General features: G+C 51.2%; 6 protein-coding genes across 6 annotated transcripts; 2 read left to right on the top strand and 4 right to left on the bottom strand.

Annotated features, from left to right (window-relative positions):
• Positions 1-19: 19 nt before the first annotated feature.
• On the top strand, positions 20-4,513 carry POX_g09341 (Dicer-like protein 2; the record flags this gene model as incomplete). Its single annotated transcript, XM_050118097.1, has 7 exons — positions 20-160; positions 222-250; positions 317-365; positions 447-699; positions 764-911; positions 971-2,032; positions 2,092-4,513. 7 exons carry the CDS (start codon positions 20-22, stop codon positions 4,511-4,513), a joined length of 4,104 nt encoding a protein of 1,367 aa, XP_049966241.1.
• Positions 4,514-4,766: 253 nt separating this feature from the next.
• Positions 4,767-6,124, bottom strand: POX_g09340 (uncharacterized protein; the record flags this gene model as incomplete). The annotated part of the gene is made up of 3 exons (XM_050118096.1): positions 4,767-5,724; positions 5,810-6,045; positions 6,101-6,124. 3 exons carry the CDS (start codon positions 6,122-6,124, stop codon positions 4,767-4,769), a joined length of 1,218 nt encoding a protein of 405 aa, XP_049966240.1.
• A 1,328-nt stretch (positions 6,125-7,452) lies between these two features.
• Positions 7,453-8,550, top strand: POX_g09339 (uncharacterized protein; the record flags this gene model as incomplete). The annotated part of the gene is made up of 1 exon (XM_050118095.1): positions 7,453-8,550. The coding sequence occupies one exon, from the start codon at positions 7,453-7,455 to the stop codon at positions 8,548-8,550; it is 1,098 nt and encodes a 365-aa protein (XP_049966239.1).
• A 1,260-nt stretch (positions 8,551-9,810) lies between these two features.
• POX_g09338 (uncharacterized protein) lies at positions 9,811-14,040 on the bottom strand (the record flags this gene model as incomplete). The annotated part of the gene is made up of 1 exon (XM_050118094.1): positions 9,811-14,040. One exon carries the CDS (start codon positions 14,038-14,040, stop codon positions 9,811-9,813), a length of 4,230 nt encoding a protein of 1,409 aa, XP_049966238.1.
• A 5,214-nt stretch (positions 14,041-19,254) lies between these two features.
• Positions 19,255-20,259, bottom strand: POX_g09337 (uncharacterized protein; the record flags this gene model as incomplete). Its single annotated transcript, XM_050118093.1, has 1 exon — positions 19,255-20,259. The coding sequence occupies one exon, from the start codon at positions 20,257-20,259 to the stop codon at positions 19,255-19,257; it is 1,005 nt and encodes a 334-aa protein (XP_049966237.1).
• Positions 20,260-20,500: 241 nt separating this feature from the next.
• POX_g09336 (uncharacterized protein) lies at positions 20,501-21,817 on the bottom strand (the record flags this gene model as incomplete). The annotated part of the gene is made up of 2 exons (XM_050118092.1): positions 20,501-20,937; positions 21,658-21,817. The coding sequence occupies 2 exons, from the start codon at positions 21,815-21,817 to the stop codon at positions 20,501-20,503; spliced, it is 597 nt and encodes a 198-aa protein (XP_049966236.1).
• Between the last annotated feature and the right edge of the window lie 186 nt (positions 21,818-22,003).

Genomic DNA, 22,003 nt, shown 5'->3' with positions numbered 1-22,003 from the left:
TCTCTTATCTTCCAGAATCATGGATCTCATGGATGAAACCCCAGATTTTTTGTCGTCTGTGCCGGCGAACACTAGTGGGGTCAATGCTCCAGTGCATAGAGCTCGGGGATATCAACTGGAGATGCTAGAAGCGAGTCTTCAACAGAATATTATTGTCGCCGTGCGTGACATATTTGCACCTCATTCAGATGAACCTGCACTGACACAAGATGACCATCTAGATGGACACGGGAAGTGGCAAAACTCACATGTGTGTATCCGCTAATCAAAAGTTGTTGCGGACATGTCTATTTGATTCTGATAATTGGGCTCCTAGTGCTGTTCTTCGCATCATCGCAGAACTTGAAAGATGCCCCCCAGATAAGGTGATCTTGGTCATGTTCTGGCTGCTTTTGGCCCCAACTCCTTCTGACTGGCGGTGTTCAAATTGACTGACATGGTCGCAGCTCGTGTGGTTCCTGGCACCAACCGTGTCTTTGTGCTTCCAGCAACATGATGTGCTCAGCTCCCAAATTCCATCCGCCAAAACAAAAGTCTTGACGGGAGACGATCACGTCGAGAGATGGACAGAGCAGGCCGTATGGAATAAGGTGCTCGAGGATGTCCGCATTGTCTGCTCAACCTATGCAATCCTCTCTGATGCCTTGATTCATGGTTTTGTACAAATGTCACAACTAGCTTTGTTGGTATTCGATGAGGGTATGAAGTAAAACTTCACGTGGTGAAAAGTATGGGTAGGACTGACATGAAACTCATGGACTAGCACATCACTGCACACGCGGACATCCGGCCAACAAGATAATGCGCAATCATTATCACCCGACCAAGGCCCTCCATGGCTCAGGTTCAGTACCGCATATACTAGGGCTGACTGCGAGTCCAATTGTTCGATCCAAGCCCGGGGAGTTGAGGTGAGACTCCACTCCCTCGAATCTAACCGATGCGATCATCTAACCCACGCCCTTCTCAGAATGATTGAAGCCAATTTGGATGCCATTTGCAAAACCCCGCATCGAAATCGCTCTGAACTTCTGCAACATGTTCACCGGCCACGACTGGAGCAAATTGTCTATCCCAGTCTCAGTCATCACGTAGGAACTACCGGTAGTCTGGTGATTCCTTGGCTAGTACGATGCATCCAAGCTTATCGCCGAGATGAAGACCCATTCTACGAGGCAGCATCAACTTTGGACACCGCAGGCCAGGCTGAGGCCGCTCAAACAAGACAGAGCGCCTGCAAAGAGCAGCTGAACAAGTTTCTCGATCGGAGCCTCAAGATCTATAATGAGCTTGGTGGCTGGGCAGCCGATTACTTTATCCAGGCGACCATCGATCAGCTTCGACAATCCATTGAGAACAAGGACTCAATCGTGAGTCCAGATCACGCGGAAAAGGTCTACCTTCTTGAATTTCTCATCAGCCTCCCAATGCCGCTGGGCGAAAATGAGAACAACCATATTTCGCCAAAGTTGGAGATGCTTTTAACGTTCCTGAGTGCCGTCGACACCGCGGAATTCTCAGGTATCATTTTTGTCAAGGAGAGAGTGACCGTCAGTGTCCTCTCTAGACTTCTAGCTTGCCACCCGGCGACTAAAGACAAATTCCGCAGCGCTTCATTCGTCGGGTGGTCAAATAATGCAGCGCGCAAGCATATGCTCGGGGATCTCATATCTCGGGACATGCAACGCGATACGCTGGCCGAGTTTAAGGCCGGGCGGAAGAATTTGCTTGTCGGAACTGATGTCCTGGAAGAAGGACTCGATATCAGTGCTTGTCGCATGGTGATCTGTTTCGATAAGCCGCCAAATGTCAAATCTTTCATCCAGCGACGAGGCCGGGCACGGCATTCTCAATCAGTTTACGCCCTTATGCTTTCCACGGATGATAAAGCACTTGCTGTGACACAGTGGCAGGCTCTAGAGCTGGCGATGATAGAAGCCTACCAGCAGGAACGACGACACACGGATGAGGAACTCGCTATAGAGGCCCTCGAAGAAGTCGTAGACGATTGGCTCTTCGTAGAATCTACGAGGTTCGTAATCTCTCTCGTAGTCGTCCCCTCCTCCATTGCCACATCTAACATGAAACTAGTGCCCGGATTTCTGCAGACGAAGCAGTACAGCATCTCCTGCACTTTTGCGGGGTACTTCCATCTAATTCACACGTCAACAACAGCCCAATCTTCTCCTACGAAGATAATCAAAGTGGCCTCATTCGCGGGACGGTGACCCTTCCGAACTCCGTTCACCCTGCTGTTCGCCGAGCCGAAGGTAAGAGGTGGTGGCGCACAGAAAGGGCAGCCAGGAAAGACGCAGCCTTCCAAGCGTACAAAGCTCTCTGGGAATATGGACTCGTCAATGACAATCTCCTGCCACTCTCGCGCAAGGCGGACTTGAAACTCTCAAAGGATGAGCCAATGCCGGCGATTGTTGAATGCTCTGCGCAGTACGATCCCTACGTAGATCTTGCTCATGCTTGGGTAGCACAGGACCTTCATACCACAAGCATCACGGTGTCTGATAAGAAGACTGGCGAAGTCATAGAGGACTTGCAGATGCTCATGGTTCTTCCTAAGGCCATGCCTATGCCAGATCCACTCACTTTCTTTTGGGAGACGGAGACAGTTCTGACTGTGACCTTTGGAGAAAGCCAACCTCTGCCATGCAAGCCCTCTCAAGAGACAATCAAGCACCTGCGTGACATCACAGCGATGTATCTCCAAGCGCCATCAACTCGCTTACAGGGCGTAGACAGAGACTATGTGGCTTTATTCATACCCAACATTCCCATCGACGATCTCGGGGCGTGGATCCAGCAGTATCAGGGCACAGAAAAGGCCACAGAAATATACACTCGTGATTCCACAATTTCCCCAGCTGGTATCGTTCGTGATACCGCGAAATACAGCGAACCGCGCCTGTTTCGCATGTGGCACGGCGCAGACACACTTCAGGTTGAGGTTCAACAGCTGCCCCGTCGGCGCAATCTCCTGCAGTACCGGAATCCGTCACAAGTTGCAGACGAGACAGAAAAGGCACCTCCCAAGATCTACCTTGTTCCGGCAGCAGGATGCACCGTGGATAGACTTCCGTGGAAAAAGTCTGTGTTCGGTCTGTTCATCTCCGCGATTCTCGACCGTTTCGAAGCTACCGCGGTAGCCCACAAGCTCAACGAGACTATCCTCAGAGGCTCCTCGATTCAAGATCTCAGCCACGTCTTGACCGCAATCACGACACCCTTGGCCCAAGCGCCCACCCATTACCAACTGTACGAGTTCTTTGGGGATGCGGTACTCAAGTTCACGGCTAGTTGCCAACTCTTCTTTTCAAAGCCAGCTTGGCATGAAGGGTACCTCTCGGAAAGTCGTGACATGTCTGTCAAGAACCAACGTCTGGCGCGAGGAGCTCGCGAGACTGGCCTGGACCGATTCATCCTGAACGATCGCTTTACTCCCCGAAAGTGGCACCCACCCTTTATTTCTCAAAAGTCCGTCACCGCAGCCAACCCGCCAACGCGCAAATTGGCCATGAATGTTCTTGCAGACGTCGTCGAAGCATTAATTGGTGCAGCGTACATGGATGGAGGCATCTCAAAGGCTCAAACCTGCCTATACCGATTCGTGCCCGAAATCGATCTTCGGACAATGTCACTCCAAGCGGAAGCCACGCCCCCGGCAAGCCACCTGATCGATGCAAAGATTCTTGGTCAACTGATTGGCTATGAATTCTCAAACACTCATCTCATGACTGAGGCACTTACGCATCCATCCTGTGAGCACGATATGAAGACCCAGTCGTACCAGCGACTCGAGTATCTTGGCGACGCAGTCCTGGATATGGTAGTTGTCTCGTTACTGGCCAAGCTGAACCAGAAGATTCCCGAAGGCAAAATGACTTTGATTAAACATTCAGTCGTCAATGCAGGTTTGATGGCCTTCTTGTGCATGGATCTATCAGTGGACGATCTCCATCTCTGGAAATTCCTTCGCTTCAACGGGCCCTTCATTGCCGCTTCACGAGACGCATGTGTCGCTCGATATGAAGACTTGCACGAGTCGATCCTGCATGAATTGAAATATGGTCGTGAGTATCCCTGGGAAATATTCTCGCGTCTTCGACCCGACAAATTCATGTCAGACATCATCGAAAGTGTCCTCGGTGCCATCTTCCTCGACACCGGTGCCGATCTCAGCCTGCACTACTGCGAGGTGTTCCTCGAGAAATTGGGCCTCCTCCCTTACCTGAGGCGTGTGATCTCCGAGAATATCAATGTTCAACATCCTCGCAACAAGGCGCAAGACATGCTGGCAAAGACGGTTGGGCAAGTTGCCTTTAAATCCAGACGCGTCGAAGCGAAGGGCGTTCCAGCAACCTATCGTTGCGCCGCCACTATTAATAAAAAGGAGATTGCGCTGATTGAGGGCTGTGCCTCTGCTGACGAGGCCGAGATCAAGACAGCCCTGTGGCTGATAGAAAATTTCGACCCCTTGACTGGCGTAGGAAATTTTGAATGAAGGATGCCGCTCCACATTCTGTAAGAGTGAGAAACAGGATCCATGGACAGTTGGAGAGTCGATTTGACGGTCCATCTCAATATACACATAGGGAGTTTTGATGCATGTCCTTGTTAATGAGCTGGAACTAGGAATAATGAGCGCGACATGATAATGCAATGATTGTTTGAATTCAATGTACATTTGCGCCAGGCCACTAATTTTGCGCCGCTTAAGTATACTGCAAAGAACGGATGAAACAACGGGGTAGTCCCTAATCGTACTGCTTGCCCTTTCCACGCTTAGACCGGCGAACAGGCTCTGTCTTTGGCTCTTCAACTTGGGGGGTGGACGGCTCAGCCAGATTTTGAAGACTATCTTCATCTTGGTCACTGGGGCCAGCAGCAACCATGACTTCATCGTCACTGAATTCCTCGCCATTTTCTTCATTCCCAGGTGTCATGACAGAACCTCTCATACCCTCATCTGAACCCACCTTGTTCTTCAATGAAGACAAGAGCTGCGTGGCTTCGCTCTCTTCGCCGTTCCACGCCCCACAGCTTCCGCATCTCCAGCGGCCTAGTTCTTCAAGGGTCTTAATGCCCGGTGGTGCTTGGCCGTTCACAAGACGACATGACCCGCAGATCATGGCCATACGGTTTCGTGGCTGTGTCTCATCCTCACCCAGCAAAACATCCAGGAGTCTATCGTACCAGCGAGTCTGTTCAATATATTGTCCGGAGTTTGAGAACGCGTTTGGGGCGAAGCCCGGGTCATCAGTGAATTGTTGGGCCACGGGAGGAGGAGATGGCGAGGAAGCGAAAGCTGGCTGGGGCTGCTGGGACGTCTGGAGGGAAGAAGACGAAGACGGGGCGCCAGGACTAGGCATGGGCTGGTCTTGAGGAGAAGGAGGAGCGGGACGGCGGATGTTGGCGGTTGGAGGAGGAGGGAGACCCGTACGTGCCACGTGTTGCTGCTGCTGCTGCTGCTGCTTCTGCGAGGGTGACACCTCCTTGCGACCATCGATGGAACCTCCCTTCGGAGTCGGAGTGGCCTGGGGCGACTCGCCGCCATACTTTTCGAGGAGCTGCTGAGTCGAGTTGTACTTGGTTGCAATCTTGAGTTTTTCGATCGTGATGTCACGCTGTTTGTTCAGCTCGTCGACATGACGCTGACTGCGTGAAACGCGATACTCAAATATACGAGTACTAATCGTGCGTACTGCAAGAATTCTGCACCACCATACAGTCACATTTTCATCTCGTTAGTCCAAATCTTGACTCAAAATACAGGAGCAAGAACTGAGCGCATACGTACAGCACGGGGCCGCCCGCAATGGCGGCGTATTCCTTCACACCCCATGTCTCCCAACCCACCACCAAGGCAAGGATGATCGAGTAGAACAGGTACGCAAAAGTTGAGTAAAGTGTCCACAGGGCCTTAAAGCGACGGGCTGCTTGTCGCTGTTGATCCAGTCGCGTGGTCGATTGGGCGATCTTCTTGGACAAGGTTGACAAGGTTTTTTCGAACCCGGCGGGGGAAGTATCATCGCCCTAAGGAGTGAATGTGAGGATATTGCCGCATTAGTGCAACAAAGTAGGAGCTCACCTTCCAGGGCCAGAAAGACACCATAGCTGAGCTGTGTGCGTGGGCAACAGTTGAGCGGAACTGACAGCAAGAGCTTCAAGTTCCCTCGCACAGACCACATGATCTGCCGCAGTGACGTTGTTCTTTCCTCCCGCGGCGGGTCTTTCCTCCTCCATCTTCATTTGCGTCAACTGTGAGCGTTTTCCGGCAACGACCACCCCCCTTTGATGGTGAAAGGTCTAGACTTCCCAAATTTCAGGTCTCTGCGGATGACATGGAGATTTCGGATCAGCTCAAGCGGTGCTTACACCATGTGCATCACAGCAGACCGTAGAACCCTCTCCGCAAAAGTCTATCGACTGGCCTAGGACACAAAGAAAAACAAATTATTTCAGCCTGGCGATGCCTCGTACTCAAATGCTACAGTATCTTGTTCAAAGGTCCACTGAGTGACCTACCTACGAGGCCGGAGACGCCACTCGGATCCATGGCTAGAGAGGTTTCCGAATGCCGCGGCGGACTTTCTTTGTCTCAAAAATACCAAGTCTCCACAGCATCCCTGCCTCGCACAAACATGACCTTTGGATAAGATGACTTGTGCTCAACCGCCCCTCTCATGGCGAGACTACGGAACTGGTTGCTGGAAAAGCCTGTGTCTCCGACGGAGCATTCCGAGCGTCCTGTCCAGACACGCTGGATATCAAGCGTCGGCGTTTGCCCCAGACCGACTGGTTCGACAATCGGTCTCTGCATTGTGCCACCAGTAGGAAAGGAGCTTGCATTATCACCCGTAGCGCTGGAGATCATTTGAAGATCATCCTCTTTCCCGCCCCAGACTGATTGATTGATCCCTGGGCACGAAGCTTTCCCCCAAGCCCAATGTTTGATTGCTGCCTCAAGCTTCACCACACTTGGACGGCCGCCCCCTTCCCCCCGAATTGATTGTCGGAGATATTGCACCACTCCCTCGCTCAATCTCGGACCGTTTCAACCGTTCCAGACACTCCTGCTCTCCATGCTTCCCACTCTAAGCCACCTCTGGCCGTCCAAATGTAGAATTTGGAACGGAATTTAGAGGGAGCCGCGCATCCTTCGGGGTTACGGGCAAGTTATAGCGACCCGCGCACGATGAATCGTCGAGCGTGTACCAACATTTGGTATGGAACTCTCTTATCACAATTCTTCTCGGTTGCATTCACGAACCTATGACCTGGCTAGAGTCTCCGGTTCTAACTCGGGCCTAGTCCTCTTGACCTCCTGCTCGAACTCTCATCTTCTCTCGTTCTCTATCTTCCTTTCAAAGCACTCATGCCTCGTAATTCTCATTTTGTGAACACTCTCTTTTAGACACCCATGCTTTTTCTCCATTGATCATGGACGCGGTGGTGATCAGCCTTCCGCCGGATGTGGGGAGGATGTTGATGCAAAATATATGGATTTTGCAGATGGTGTCCATGTTGGCGATCGGGGCGTATAATGCTCTGGAGACGGCCATTGTCGTCTTCGATACATTTGTGCGATATCGTGGACTTTACTTCTGGAGCATCCAGACTGCCTCATGGGGCATTCTCCTGCATGTTCTTTCAGCAATGGTCCGCTTTCTCCCCACGGGTCCGAGTCTCCCTGCATCGATAATCTTTATCATCGGCTGGTATGCGATGGTCACTGGCCAAGCTCTTGTGCTCTACTCACGTCTTCACCTCGTCGTCCCCGACATTGCAAAACTTCGCTGGGTTCTGTACATGATCATCGTGAATGCTTTCATGCTGCATGTCCCAATGACAGTCTTATTCTTTGGTCTCTACGCAAACACTGCAACCTTTGCCCGGCCTATCGCAATCTTTGACCGAATCCAGTTGACATGCTTCTGCATTCAAGATTTTATCATCTGTGCTATCTATATCCGTGAAGCAGTCTGCGCTTTAGGACCCGTCCTCGAGGTCCGTGGCAAAGAAGGACGGAGAGTCATCGTCCATTTGATCTGGGTCAACTTGCTAGTGCTCATTCTGAACGGGCTTCTCTTAATAGCTGAATTCAAAATGCACTATGTGGAAGTCGGGCTCAAAGTCGCCGTATACAGCATCAAATTGAAGCTTGAATTCTCGGTGCTTAATCGCCTCCGTTCCTTGACCCGCGCGCCGCCCTGCGTCTGCCGACAACCTCACCCCGAGCCCGACCAATCTGTTCAAAGTCGCCGGTCCAGCGAGCTTGGTCTCTACGATCTGATCGCCTTGCGAACACCATGGCCACGAGCAAATATTGAGGAGCCCTCTAGCTTTGCTCTTGTAGGAGGGGAACGATCATCGTCGCTACGCTCGCAAGCCGCATTGAATTCAACCAGTACGCAGGATTTCCACGAGGCTTTGCGTGAGACCTCTGTCAATAGCCACACAATCACTCCCGTTGAAACCTGTGTGATTTCCGACTCGGCGCGCTCCCCCGAGACTGGCCTCCGCACACGATTCGGATGATCAAAGGCCAGATCAACAGGACGGAAATCGAGTGACTCTTGACGCCAAAAGCGCAAACGAGCTCGATTTGGACGACGACTTGGGCATGTCAGATTGTACACATCGAATTGCGGTCAATCGCGCAGCCGGCAAAGGCATACCTACATACTTGCGCGTTCGATCTCTTTCAAATTTCCTTGATTTTTATGGTCTTTCTTCATTTGAGGTGATTGACTGATTTTGCCAACTCGGGGTCGGTATTTTAAATTTTGTACCTATTGGGTGGTCTCTCTCCTTTTTCCTGCTCGATACCCCAATCTTGTTTCTTGAATGCGGGAGGTTGTTTTCTTTGAATTGTTAATCACATGTTTCTTTTATGCAGCCATCGGCTTCAAGTCTTTTTTCCCAGTCGGGCACAACGACGAGACAACAGATTTTCCTTCTACAAAATGGATGGCCAATTTCTAACTGCTGTATTGAGACGACAAGGCTAAGAGTGGTTTATTGGTTTTAGGAACTTCAATATCTAATCAATGAAAGGATAGTTGGTTTTCAATTCACCTCCTGGAATTCTTTGCAAAGGCCTCAGTTGTAATATTCTGTAAAGGCGCAAGCTCACGACGATCCACTGCATCAAACCGAAATTCATATCATACACAACTATGCAGGAATAGAGAAAATGTTGGAAGGATTGGAGATAGGAACCCACGATCTCCAACTGGTAAGCCCTACACACGGCTATCATGATGAATTGACATGAGAATAAAGAAAACTCATGCAAAGCACAAGTTAGTTGAAGCGGAAATGCGTAGCGAGAAAAAGAAAAAGTATTTCGAGTATGATGCGAAATGGGTATATGTGTGTGCGTCCCATGGTCAAACAGACATGTCATAATTGAACGATGCAAAAGATGACAGAGAAAAAAAGAACCAAATCCAACACCGAACCAGTATCACCCTTGGGCGTTTTTCTTCCGTGTACAAGACTGGTTATGCAAGGCGACAATCAAGATGATTGAGAAAATAGAAGAGTCCAAAACAAGCGTAGAAAGTAAAAGAATAGGAAGGGAACATTGGTGAATAGAAGTCATGAAATCCGTGATGTATCATTCAAGACATGATACGACTCAAATGCCGATTTGCGAATTATGATGGAAGACATGGCAATTGGTGGACCAACATGGCTAACGATATGAGAAGCCGCTGAATTCAGTGAAGATGCAAGGAAGAGAAGGATGTCGCGAGAGGAGCATCTTGCGGGAGAAAAGTCAGGTCAGACGACCTAGGATGGAGACCCAAACCAGCCGCCATTCTCCCATTGACCCGGATTGTAGGTGGCTTCGGCCCTGGCGTCAAGATTGTAAATTCCCGTCAGAAGCACATTAAGCCTTGCAAAGTTGATTGGCTTCATAACCCAGCCGTCAAAGCCCGTGTCGATGTAGTTTTGCTTCTCTGACTCGAGTAGTGACGCCGAAACAGCAAAGATTGGAATTCTGTCGTGCTTCAAAACAGTCCCTGACTTGCCATCTGGTGTGATGGCTTCGAATTCACGGATCATTCGGGTTGCCACCATTCCGTCGGCGATGGGCATTTGAATATCCATGAGGACCACGTCAAACTGCTCAGTTGCGGAGGTAAAGGCATTTGCGCAAGCATCACCGTTACCAGTAAGAACCACCGTATGACCAAGTTTAGTCAAGCGTTTGTGGATAATCTTACTGTTGACAGGATCGTCCTCGGCGACGAGAACACTGAGTAGCGGTGGGGAGACGGGAGGCACCGTGGTGGGCATCGTAGAGGGAGCGGTTGCTGATACCGAAGCTGACGTGGAGGGTTCAGGTGCGATGCCTGTCATTGGAGGGAAATAAGAATGGTCTTCTGCTTGCTGAGCGGCCCTTTTTTGAAGCTCATGCTTGTCCATTCTGATTGCTCCGAGCGGCACACCAGAATCCGTGATGTTTTCGGTGCCTGGTGCGGAAGGCGTTTTAAAAGGTTGCAAGACAACAGGTGGTGTGTGAGTAACCGTTGAGAGGCTCGCCAAATGGTCATGGCCTCTCAGGCTGCTTGTGTGGGGCCGAGGAGAAGTTAAGGGTGCCGAGAAGTGACTGGTGCTCATCGACGGGCTCGAAGCTGTCCTTGGTTGGCGGGCGTCGGAGGAATCGCTGAAGGCCCGCTGAACCATAGTGGGCTCCTGAATTGCGCTAATGAGACGGTCTGCATGACTTCGGCCACTGCGCGAGCTGCCTCCACTGCGCATGCTGTCCAAGCTGAGTCGTCGGCCTTCTCGACGTTCAGCGATTCCACCAACGAGGGTAAATTCACGGTCAGAAATCATAGGTGTAGGTGGCACGGACGCTGAACTGGGAGTGGTGGCATCGGATGGCATTTCAGTTGACACACCCTCGGGCAACTTGAATTGCAGAAGAATCTTGAAACGGCTACCCTTGCCCTCCTCGGACTTGACTCCCAACTGACCCTGCATATTGTGAACAATCCGTGCAACCAGTGCGAGTCCAAGACCCAGGGCACGCCGCGTCTCCGGTTTCTGCTCGGATGTCACCGTATCGTCTTCATCGTAATTGGTCTCGTCGGTGGAAACTTGCTCGAGCTCGTGGAAAAGCGCCTCCAGCTTAGCCTTGGACATGCCGGCACCGGTGTCCAAGACCATCATTTCAACGGCCGCGTGATCTGGCAGGTCTTGACTTGGGGATCTCCACATTTCCACGGTGACCGCCCCAGAACTAGTTTGCTGTATAGCATTTGAGACCAGATTTGAGAAGACCTGTCGAACGCGGCGCTGATCGCCAAGCACTTCCCGAGGCACACCGGGCTTGATGGAGACCAAGTAGGAGATATTTTTGCGCTTGGCTTCTGCAGCAAGCATATCGGTTGCTTCCACAAATGTAGACTGGAGGTCGAAGGTTTCGTCCTTGATCAATTCCTGGCCCCTTTCCGTATTCGTGAGATCCAAGAGGTCGTTGATGACGTATATGAGAGATTTGGAAGCAGAGTGTGACTTTGTCAAGCTATCGCGGGTCTCTGAATCGAGGGCACCTTCGAGTGCAATTTCCAGATAATTGATGATCGCGTTGAGGGGAGTCCGAACCTCATGGGCGGAATTGGCCAACAGGAGTTTAGTTAATTGGGAGTTTTGCATTGCAGCCTCCTTTTGGCGCCACACTTTGATAAATTTACCATATACCAGGCAAAGGACTGCCGCAGTCTCGACATCGGTTTCAGACCATTCACGGGATTGACTGAGGACAGTTTCACTCCACGCTATGAAACTGCTTCGAGGCTCGAGGAAGCCTGCAGTTTTCTTACGTTTGGCAACGTCGTATGGGTTGCCGGCCCATTTGATTTCTGTCAGCTGGCCTTTCCGGAAGAAACAGATGAAGTCACTGCCGCCGCTCGACAGAGGCACGTACAGTAGCCCCGATATCGCTTTGAGGCCTGGGCCATATTGCAGTTCAGGGAAGTCCTTGAGAATGTCGTGTGATGCAAGTACAGTACTGAGCTGACGCATACGAAGAAATTCCAGCAGGGCAAGCACTTCTTGTGAGTGAGTATTGTCACCCAAGATTTTAGTCTCATCCCGGATGGAGAGAGCTCCGTAGTCGGCGTCGAAAAGTTGCAAGAGATCGTCTGAAGATGCGATGATGTAGCCAGATGGGTTGGCCTCTGTCGGGACTGTGTTGATCAATTTGCGTGCTTGTAGACGGGAAGCGTAGGACAGCCGCTCAATATTCCGGGAGACGGTGTCACCGAGCAGCCGACACATCTTCCGCACAGGAAATGATACACGCATGCCGGTGCTTCCATAGGAATGACATGCAACAAGTCCCCACAGATCATTGAAGGCGTTAATGCTGATGGACATTGAGGATCGAACCTGCATGTGGGCAAGATATTTGAGGTGGATGGGTGACATTGCCCGCAAGTATGAGTGAGTCATGTCGAGAGGCGTGTCAAGATCTTCGATCGTCCGACACACAAGTCGAGATGTGACCTGGTCACGGTCGTACAAGAGTCGTACTTTGTTGACCTTATAAAGCTCACGTGCCTGTGCTGGAATGTCGGATGCAGGAAAGTGAAGACCTTTGTATAGATCGATGCTGACTTTAGGATCAATCAATTCCGCCACCACCAAGCCATTCCAGCTGCTATCAAACTGATATACCATGACGCGATGGAATCCGGTCAAGTCCTTGACCAACCCGACGGTCGTATTTAAAAGGGTGTCGAGGTCCTGAGCCCGTCCAAGTTGTTCTTGGATCTGAGACAACATGCTGAAGACTTCCATGGCCGCGGCATCTCCTCTCCGACGTCGAGCACTTCGCATCACACGCAGCGGCTGACTGACGTTCGTAATACTACCGGCGAATTCCTCTGGGGTGGGGAAGGACCCCAGGGTTGCCGTAGGAGTCGACGGGGGTTCGTGAGAGCCAGGGTTCAAGGGGTTGATTTCGTCATTTTCAAGCTCCAGTTCGCAGATGATCAAGTCCTTCTGCGCTTGACTCACATGAGCTGCACACCAAAACTTGCGGTCGTCACCTTGGGGCGTTGGGATAGCCAGGGAAAAAACTTCTGGGCCATCAACACTGGGATCGTGTGCGTCATCACGAACAAAGTCGATATGGTCGAGGAAAGAATCGGCTTGGTCATCTCGCAAGATGTCGCAGAAGCTGGTCAACTCGAAAAGCTGCTTGGGTGAGTATCCGAGGTATTGTTCGGAGTTCTCACTGACGATTCGCACCACAAGATCGTCCGGCGATTCCTGTCGCAAAGCAATCATCGCCCCGAAGCTTTGCACGGCACCCGGAATGCGAATAGGCTCATCCTCGCAATACTGGAAGGCTTCCCCTTTCCGGCCCGTAATCACAGCATGACCGTTCTCCGTCATCACATGCTTGAATCGGGATGTGAAATGGCCCTGCGACGCGGTGTGGTCGGGCGCGCCTTGTGAGGATACATCAGGGGTGGCGCTGCTCGCGGATTGACTACTGCTCTTCACTTTCGCATAAAGTTCTGGGTGTCGGGCGACTCGCGAAGCCATCGAATGGGTGGCCAACTCGGTTCTTGCTTCGGAGACCACCGACCGGGCGCGACTTTGATCCGCCGAGATACTAAATGGGAGGTATGGGATATCCAAATTTGAAGCCGGTGGTGATTGTATCTGCGAGTTGTACCCCGTGTTTTCGTTCACTATCGGGTACTGGCGAGCACCGTCCTGGACTGGCGAGGTCGCTCCCCGTCCATAGGTTGCACTCCCCTGGGCTGCCCGGGGATCAACAGAGACCACTGATCGAATGGGGAAAACGCGATCCGTGCCATCAAAGTCCGTGCTCACCGGTCGTCGCTGTCCCTCTTCTTGTGTGACTGACTGCGAGCGATCTCTGCTACCGGGACGGTCGTCGGTGGATTCTGTCGGAGCTGGCCGTGTTGCCGTCACACTTTCCGATCGCTTGCGTGCCGTTCCTGGCCTGGAGGTATTAGGGCTTGGAGAAGCCATATTGGGGACGGAATCGAGTCGCTTGGCGGCAGAAGCGACGTCGTCGTCGTCGCGAAGACCGACGTCGGATGAAGGGTGTGGACAAGAAGCAGTGGTGGCGGCAAATAAATTGGATGGCAGGCAAGGCGGGGTGGTCGGTCGGCTCGGGATGTGTGGTCGAAAGGAGTGCAGGCCGGATTGCTATACTCAGCTAGGTTGGTCGTAAAGGTTGTTGATGAAGGATTCGATCTGTGGCACCGGACATTGGGGGGGGGGGGGGGGTGGTTTGTTCAGTCCAGCTCGCAGCACGTCGTCACTTGTTGTCGCATGCCTAGGAGATGATTAGGTGAGGGTGGGAATGCTGTGGACGGCAAAGATGGATCTCTGCAAGCCGACTCATGGAACCAGGGAACTAGCATCCACCGAGGGAGGCGAAACTCGGATGGCGGACCAGACGACAGGAGGTACCAAAGTAGGATGACTGATGAATTTTATTTTTCACGGAGGAGGAGGGGTGGGTTGTAGCAAGTGAAGCGAAATGGGATTCCCGAGGGAGTGGTTGAGTTGGCGATCTGGAGCAACCTGACAGGACCAGATCAGGTGGAGAGAGGAGAAAAATGTCCCTCGGAGGGAAAGAGGGGGGGGGGGGTTACTCCAACCGCTACACAACCACCAGCGCAAAACGTGAAAATCTTAGTTCCGTCAAGGCTGATTCTGGATTCTGGAGCTCTGAATCTTTCCGATGACCAAAAGGGAGATGGATGAAAAAAAGGAAGAGAAAGAGGTCGCAGCCAAGCGAGTTTGATCGAGCGACCCAGTTCCTGGATCAGGACTTGCTGTACGGGACTTGCTGTACAGGATGCACCGTGGACACTGAACAGAATACAGTATACAGGATACATTCTACACTCGTACAGTATGTTCACTACTGCTTACTGAGGGTGTTACTGTCAGGGATTCAAGGCCGATCGATATCCGAATAGGGATTCCAAAAGAGTTCAGAGGGTCTAAAGACCACTGAACACCGTCAGTTAGGCGGTGGCCCCAGAGTACGAACGACTTGGAGGTTTCAGCCAGTGCAGGACGGGAGTGGCACCGTTGAATCGAACAGAGACGGCGCAACCGAGACCATGCATCGATGGCTTGTTCGGTGGTGGGATCCACAAAATGGGGAGAATGGAGAGAGAAACTGGAGCCCGACAGCCCGCAGCAACCGGGAGGAAACCGCCACAGAGGCTGTCGGATTTTGTATATCACCGAGAGGTGAAGTGAAGTCCGGTACGAAGAAGGGGATCGAATTGATCTGACAGAGCAGTACTGGAAGTGTACAGTAACCGATAAACATAAAAGAAATCAGTACATATGTATTTACATGGACAGTCAGGTGATACAACAAACAGAAAAAAAAAACCACTTCCACTTGTGGCTGGGCTACAGCGCAGGTATTCGTGTGAAAGTCACACAGATCAGGTGTACTGTAAATATCAGGACTACTGTAAATAAAGATTTTTTTTTCCCGTATTGAAGTTGGGCGACCACATCTTCGGTACCGCTGGTCCGCTGCGAAATGTGTGGCGAGGGTAAGCAGATCATCGGACAATTCTGTCCTCGACATCCGCCCCCGGCATCACGTCCGACCTGTAAGCGTTCAGCAACGGCCTGCGCCTCCAGTTCGAGCGACGGGGGAGCTCCATGAAATGATTGGGCAAATGGGCTGACCGGGTGGAGGCGAGGGGGATAGTTGTGGGCCGAGCGCATGCGCCACAAATTATTTACAGAGAATGTGCAAGCCACAAATTCATCTGCGATTTACCAGGCCGGGATCATTCCAGCGGAAGTCTTGTTCCTCAACGGTCTATAATAATATATACACCGAGAGCCTGTCCACTTGACAACGGTCATCCCGGGACCTTCTGCCTTGGTCGTGGAATCGATTGGATTACGATACGCACGACACGTCATTGGGACTACAAACTCGTGGAGCAGGGGATGAGAGACTACATGATACGTAAAAACAACCCAAGTAGGTTACACCGATCCATCTCATCAGCCATACTACTGTATTACTCACTTGGTACTAGTTACAGTACATAGTCTACAAGTCCCTACAGGGGCATCAAAATTGATGACACTGCGGAGTAAGGACCTGAGCAGTGTGGCGGTTAAGCCCTCATGCCTGACAAGCAAGGCAGAAAGGTGCCACTCGAGGGCCATAGCTCCTGCCGAGGGTGAATCATAGATGACGTCATTCACCTCCTGTCTGAGTTTAATGATTTTGACCACCAATTTGAGCATGGACATCCGGACTATTCCAAGGGGGACGTTGTTGGTTTCCGGCCCTCTCTGAAGCTACATTGGGCATCAGATACACTGGAAATTAGCAATACGACATACCAGGGCCCTTTGGGTCCTGTATCGGTAGGGACCCTTTAGGCCTCGCGTTCATGTACCTTCCAGCAGACCACACAGTAGTATCATTCAATGCGGGGCCTTTCGAATAACCGCTGGAGACGATAGAAAAACCTAACGTACCTGACCATGGTTTCAGAATTCAGGAACGCTTGGAGCGCCACTGTCTGTAAACTCGTGGTATGGCTTCGATAGTCAGGAAGAGAGAACGGGATACCGTTGTAGGGGTGACATCTCACTGAAAAGTATATACTAGCGGCTGATGCCGGTAGGTTGAGGATGTGGCTGCAGAGTGCAGTATGTGCCATGTCGGGTTATATTGCACTGCTCACAGATGTTCTCGTCCTATCTTGTCTACGAAAGGTTTGACCGGGTCATCAATATTGAATCATACCTTCAGTAGGTAGCCGACACAAAACTCGAATTGTACAGCTTAAGATCCTTGCCGAAACCACTGTTCGAGTTCCACTATTCAACCTTTTCTTTTCTCTCTCAAGGCTTCCAATTCCCTTACCAAGCACTCCACAATTTAATTACCACAAGCTACAAGGAGATTTCACATGCGACGAGATCTTCGTTGCCTAGCCTAGTTATAGGGCACGCTCGCCACCGATTCTCGTTCCAGTAGGACAACAATTTATTTACAGGTATACAAAATTTGAAATGATTTGAATCGAAAGAGTCAGAAATTCAAAAAAGTCAACCGCTCAAATAATGCTGTCCCATGAGCCAGTTTGATGAGCGATTGAGCCTTATATACCCAGCTGGATGTGGACGGACACAACGTCGATCAGCCAAGGTGTCAAGTCATCTTTTTCTATTCTCACCGCAACGGTCATCCCCCGACCGATTACTCACTAGTGGCTGGAATCGCGACATCTGAGTCGCCAGGTTTCAGTCCTCTCGCTTGTCCTCAGAGCGCGTCTATACCTTCTTTTCACATGGGGGGAGGGGGGGCGGGCTTGAACCCTACGGCTCAAGCTTACGGGCTTCAACCAAGCCAGTGAATTTTGATGTTCCACATGCCATCAAAAGACATGCATTGGATCTGGAAAAAGAAGGACGATTTGAACAATCATCCATGTTCAAATTTCCGCGATTCAAAGGTCTGGCGCTTGCAGATCAAGGAATTCATGTGATAGAATTCCACGTCCACGAATCCATGCCGATCGCGGTCTCACCGCGGGGGCCGTACTTCCATTGATCATGATTGCACGGCGATAATTTCCGCGTCGACCGCGCTAGTACTCCAGAGAGTATGGATATCTCCGACTTGGTTTTCAGCTAGGCAGGGGCTCGGCAAAATGATCCCGACGTGTCAGGAGTATGGACGGGATAGCATTTGAAACCAACAGAGAATCGTTCCACAACGGTCGGTCTGCTCCAATCGGAATATGGGACCATTAGAGTGAGGTGTATGCTTTTGTTCCAACCAAATGTGAATTTAGACCCCGCCAGACAGGGCTACCAGTTCACCTCCGATTCCTCTGCGAGGTTTGTGGTATCAGATTTGTTAAGAAAGCCGCTCTATGGTAGAAAGTTGCGGGGAAATCTCTAGGCATCATGTGCTTTGTGCTGCTGTTTAAAAGACATCGTGAGCTTACATGAGTACACTCGAAAGCCATACGGGAGCTAAGAATACGTGCGACTCGGAAGAATGAGATAGAGAGTTAGTATGTGCAACGTAAGACGAAACAAACATCTGTAAAGTCCCTACCTACAGTACTCACTCTAACAGGACCAAGAATGGACGTTCCAGTCTTTCCAATTCTCCTAAACTCGGCGCCTCAAGACCAAAAGCATTGGCAGTGCCACAAGGTACAACATACTCTTTTTTGATAGATGAGATATTGAGTGCTGCCTAGGTCGGTACTAGAGGTGCGACACGAAATAACTAGGCGGGTGGTAGTCCTTCTAATACGCATCAGCCAAACAACGTCCACGAGGATCACTTCTCAGGCAGCTCTCACCATCAAGTCTGGATTTCAGGTAGGTAGGATGCATTCTGATTTCACACTGTCGACGGATAACATTCTTCATGTCATGGGATTCCATGACCCGAGTAGCCACTCGACTTCCACAACAGTCACGACCATTGACAGTTAAGTAGGCTGACAAAAGTTCAACGGCGGTGTACAAATGGTAGATTTTCAACTTGAAGGTGTGTGATACCTCCGTGATTGTAAGATATTCTCAGATGGAAAGGCTCGTTGTACACGCGCTAGTAGGACGGCTCATGTGTTGAAGAGTGAAAGCTGTTCGTCGATACATGCTCTTCACCAGCTTCGAACCTCACGACCAGTAGGGGGGGGGGGGCGCTGTCGAGTTCAACCTTGTGTATACGATGAATGTTCAATGATAAATTGAGGTATGTTTATATCTTTTGATGAATGAAGTATTATACATAGATTAAGGCATTGTGAGCCTATTCTTTGGGTATAGTGATTAGACATGGAAGAATTCCTCGCCCAGGCTGGTTTGTTCTCGGGGAGGTTGAGTGGGTACGTAGAGAAGGCATTTAAGTGAAGAGGATAGTAGGTGCACGGCGCGGGTCAAATGTTATAGACAGAGAAAAGGGGGTATTGTTGTTTCGTCGGCCAGTCTTGATACGGTGTGCGGTGAGGATGAAAGCGGTCATGAAGGCAGTCAAAGGTTGATGTTGGAAGAGCGTTGTATCTGGCAGACTTTGAATCGTTTGGATCAAAATGGAGGAAGGAGACAGATGATTGGGCCCCTTTATGAAGGGGTGGAAATGCGAATGTAGGATGCATCACTTGTGGAGGATAAAGACAGCTCCTCTCCAGTATCGTGAGCAACCCGAGCTAGTCACGCGTGGTTTCCGGCATCACTTGACCGCCGCGATCTTGTCGATGGTCTGATCCGTTGTTCTGACGACGGGAGACTCTCCATTGAGATCACGTTCCACGGCATGGACCGGCGCGTTCGGGTATTTTCAACGGGGGCGGCATGTGTGACATCTGTGGTGATCTGCGTGGGATCCACAAAGTTGGGGTAATCATCATGCTCCAAGGAGGTAGGCTGGGACCGCTGGGTCTGGACTAAAGAGACAAGCTTGCCCAGGACGGCGAACTCGAGCTTCAGCTTGATGCTGTAGACCATAGGTTTGAGAGTCGTCTGGAGCGAGTAGTAGCCGATGTATTCGACCAGTAACAGGGCGACATCGAGTAGAATGATCACAGCGTTGATCGTCAACAGTTCATACATGATCTTCGTCCGCCGATGGTCTTTGTTCGGCATCAAGCGAAGCATTTTGACGGTTTCGATGATGTAGATACCCGAGATCACAAACTCCTGGGCGCAAAACCAAGCAAGTTGCAGCCGCTCTATAACATTGTAACCACGGATGAACGGTTTTGTACTGACATAGGCGGTGGAAAACGTGAGGACTGTGGTCGGCACCAGGAGCAGAATCGAGTCGATAATGATCAACCACAACACAAAACGCAGCACCCGCTGACTCTGCACCACCAAGTGAAGTCGTGAATACAACACCACAGATTGACCGGGCACCATGGCATAAAATCCAATCGTGGAAATGACGAGGGACAACCACAGCGGGGCCAGCGCAAAAAATTCCAAAATATATCCAACTGTATGGGGGATGACCCCAAGGACCACAGAGATGAACAAGGTCCAGAAGTAGAGACCCGAGTAGGTCTGAAATGTGAGGAAGAGCAGAATCACAAGCTCGAGCGCATTGTAAAGAGCAATAGAAGAAAAGACGATCATAAATATGCGTACGGTTATGGAGCCCCCCGTATAGCCGCCGATCAGCCCATCGGGGGGTTCATCCAGGACTCCGGCACCCATGATCAGGGCAACTTACGCGTAAGCGCAAGGGCAAGTGGGTGGAAAGGGTCTTGTCGCAAATGCTATACCGGAAGCGATCGGTCGTCTGCGGGCGACGGGCGTAATCTGGACCTGAGATAGGGCGATTTGGGTGAAGAAGTTTGCGCGTGAGCCAATTTCACCGCCATGATCCGATTCCCTGTTGTTTTCTTATTCCTTTCGAGTCAAAGCATCCGGGCGGATGCCACGAAATCCGACAGGATCAGATGAGTGAAGGATTCCGAGCGCGAAGATTGTGGCGACGGGCCAGAGTGACGGAGAGCCGATTGAAAGATGGGAGCGCGCGGAAGGCGAGGGAGGAGAGCGATCCGGGGTGCGATGGAATTTTCCGTTGAGCCTTGGGTAGGGTCTTTTCGAAAAGTGCTGTCGTATCTTGGGGAACTTTGAGCCTGCTGACGTCGCAGTTGGCGGCACTTTGGAAGGGGTATTCCTTCTTGCGTTGCAAAAGCGGCGATCTCCCGCGGCAGCCTCGGTTGGTCTCTGCTGCTGCGGTCGGCGGGAAGAGGCCGGCGTTGTTCGATGCAGATGGGAGACCGCGGACGTTGTTCGACCCGTGCGAGATGGAAGAATTGCGAGACAGGGTGCGAGTGACGACAGACACCAGTTTGAGCAAGGAGAGGATCCAACAATCACCGCGCCCTAGTCAATTGGAAGAGGGTCAAGTGGAAAAGGGAAAATTGCACGGAGACGCAGGCAAAACCGGGCAGGGCTGGCGAGACTGCGGCGAAAAGTGCGGAGGGGTTGCAAAGAGGAGCCCGGTGGATTCAAGACGAGCGTGCCCCGTTCTTCTCCGCAGTAGTCGCATGCGAGGTCAATCGACCGTTCATCTCTCCATTGGATATGGCACGGCAACGTCTCTCGAGAATGAGCGCGAGAATGGTAGTGAGTGAAAGGAAAGGAATTACGGAGAGAAATCCTGTGAATGAGTCGGAACGATGGCTAGGGAGAAGAATCGGAAAATGGAAATGAACCGTAGAGACATCGGAGAGTTGGCTACAACGAGGAGGGGATCCATAAAAAAACGGAAAAAAAAAAAACTTAAATTAGGCACTTTGACACAAGGTGTGGCCTCGTCGTCTCGAATCGCCAAAATGGGGATGGAAGCCCACTATTGAAATCTTCAAATTCCCTCACGAGAAGCTGAAGGCGCCGATCCCCGGTACATGCTCTGGGCAACTGGAATCGATGGAGTGTGCCCAAACACAATATAGATATTGTTGCCATTTACTTGCCTCTCGCGGTTTATGATCACACTGTACTTCAATGGGACATTGCTCCCTTCCTGGATCCTCTTGGGCGTACAGCTCGCCTCCACGAGCAGATTCTTTTATGTCACTATACGGCAGCAAGGGATCGAACACGGTCCGAGCGACTTGGTACCGTCTCCGTCTCTTTCACGGCGCAGAGGCCATGGCTCTGGGCCGGGGCTCGAGAGTCCGCCGCTTCGGTCAACTGCGGCATGCCTTCGGGCCATCGGTAAAAGCCCGTGGCCTATGGACTCTGTGCTACCGTTGGCCATAATGGCTGTAGGTAGAGGGTGCTAGTGCAGAGTGCGAAGCGCCAAGACCATGCAGACCTTCTGGAATGACTTGCCACTTTGGCTTTCAAGCCGGGGGGATATTGTAGGAGTTGTATGCACCTGGACTGGCACGACCGGACCGAGTCAAGAGGGAAGACAAGGATGGTCAGATCATTGTTCGCCGAG

The sequence above is a fragment of the Penicillium oxalicum genome, chromosome VII (genome assembly GCF_001723175.1).
Source record: "Penicillium oxalicum strain HP7-1 chromosome VII, whole genome shotgun sequence".
Classification (NCBI taxonomy): domain Eukaryota; kingdom Fungi; phylum Ascomycota; class Eurotiomycetes; order Eurotiales; family Aspergillaceae; genus Penicillium; species Penicillium oxalicum.
Note: the sequence above shows the minus strand (reverse complement) of the source record. Positions and strands in the feature narration are given on the sequence as shown.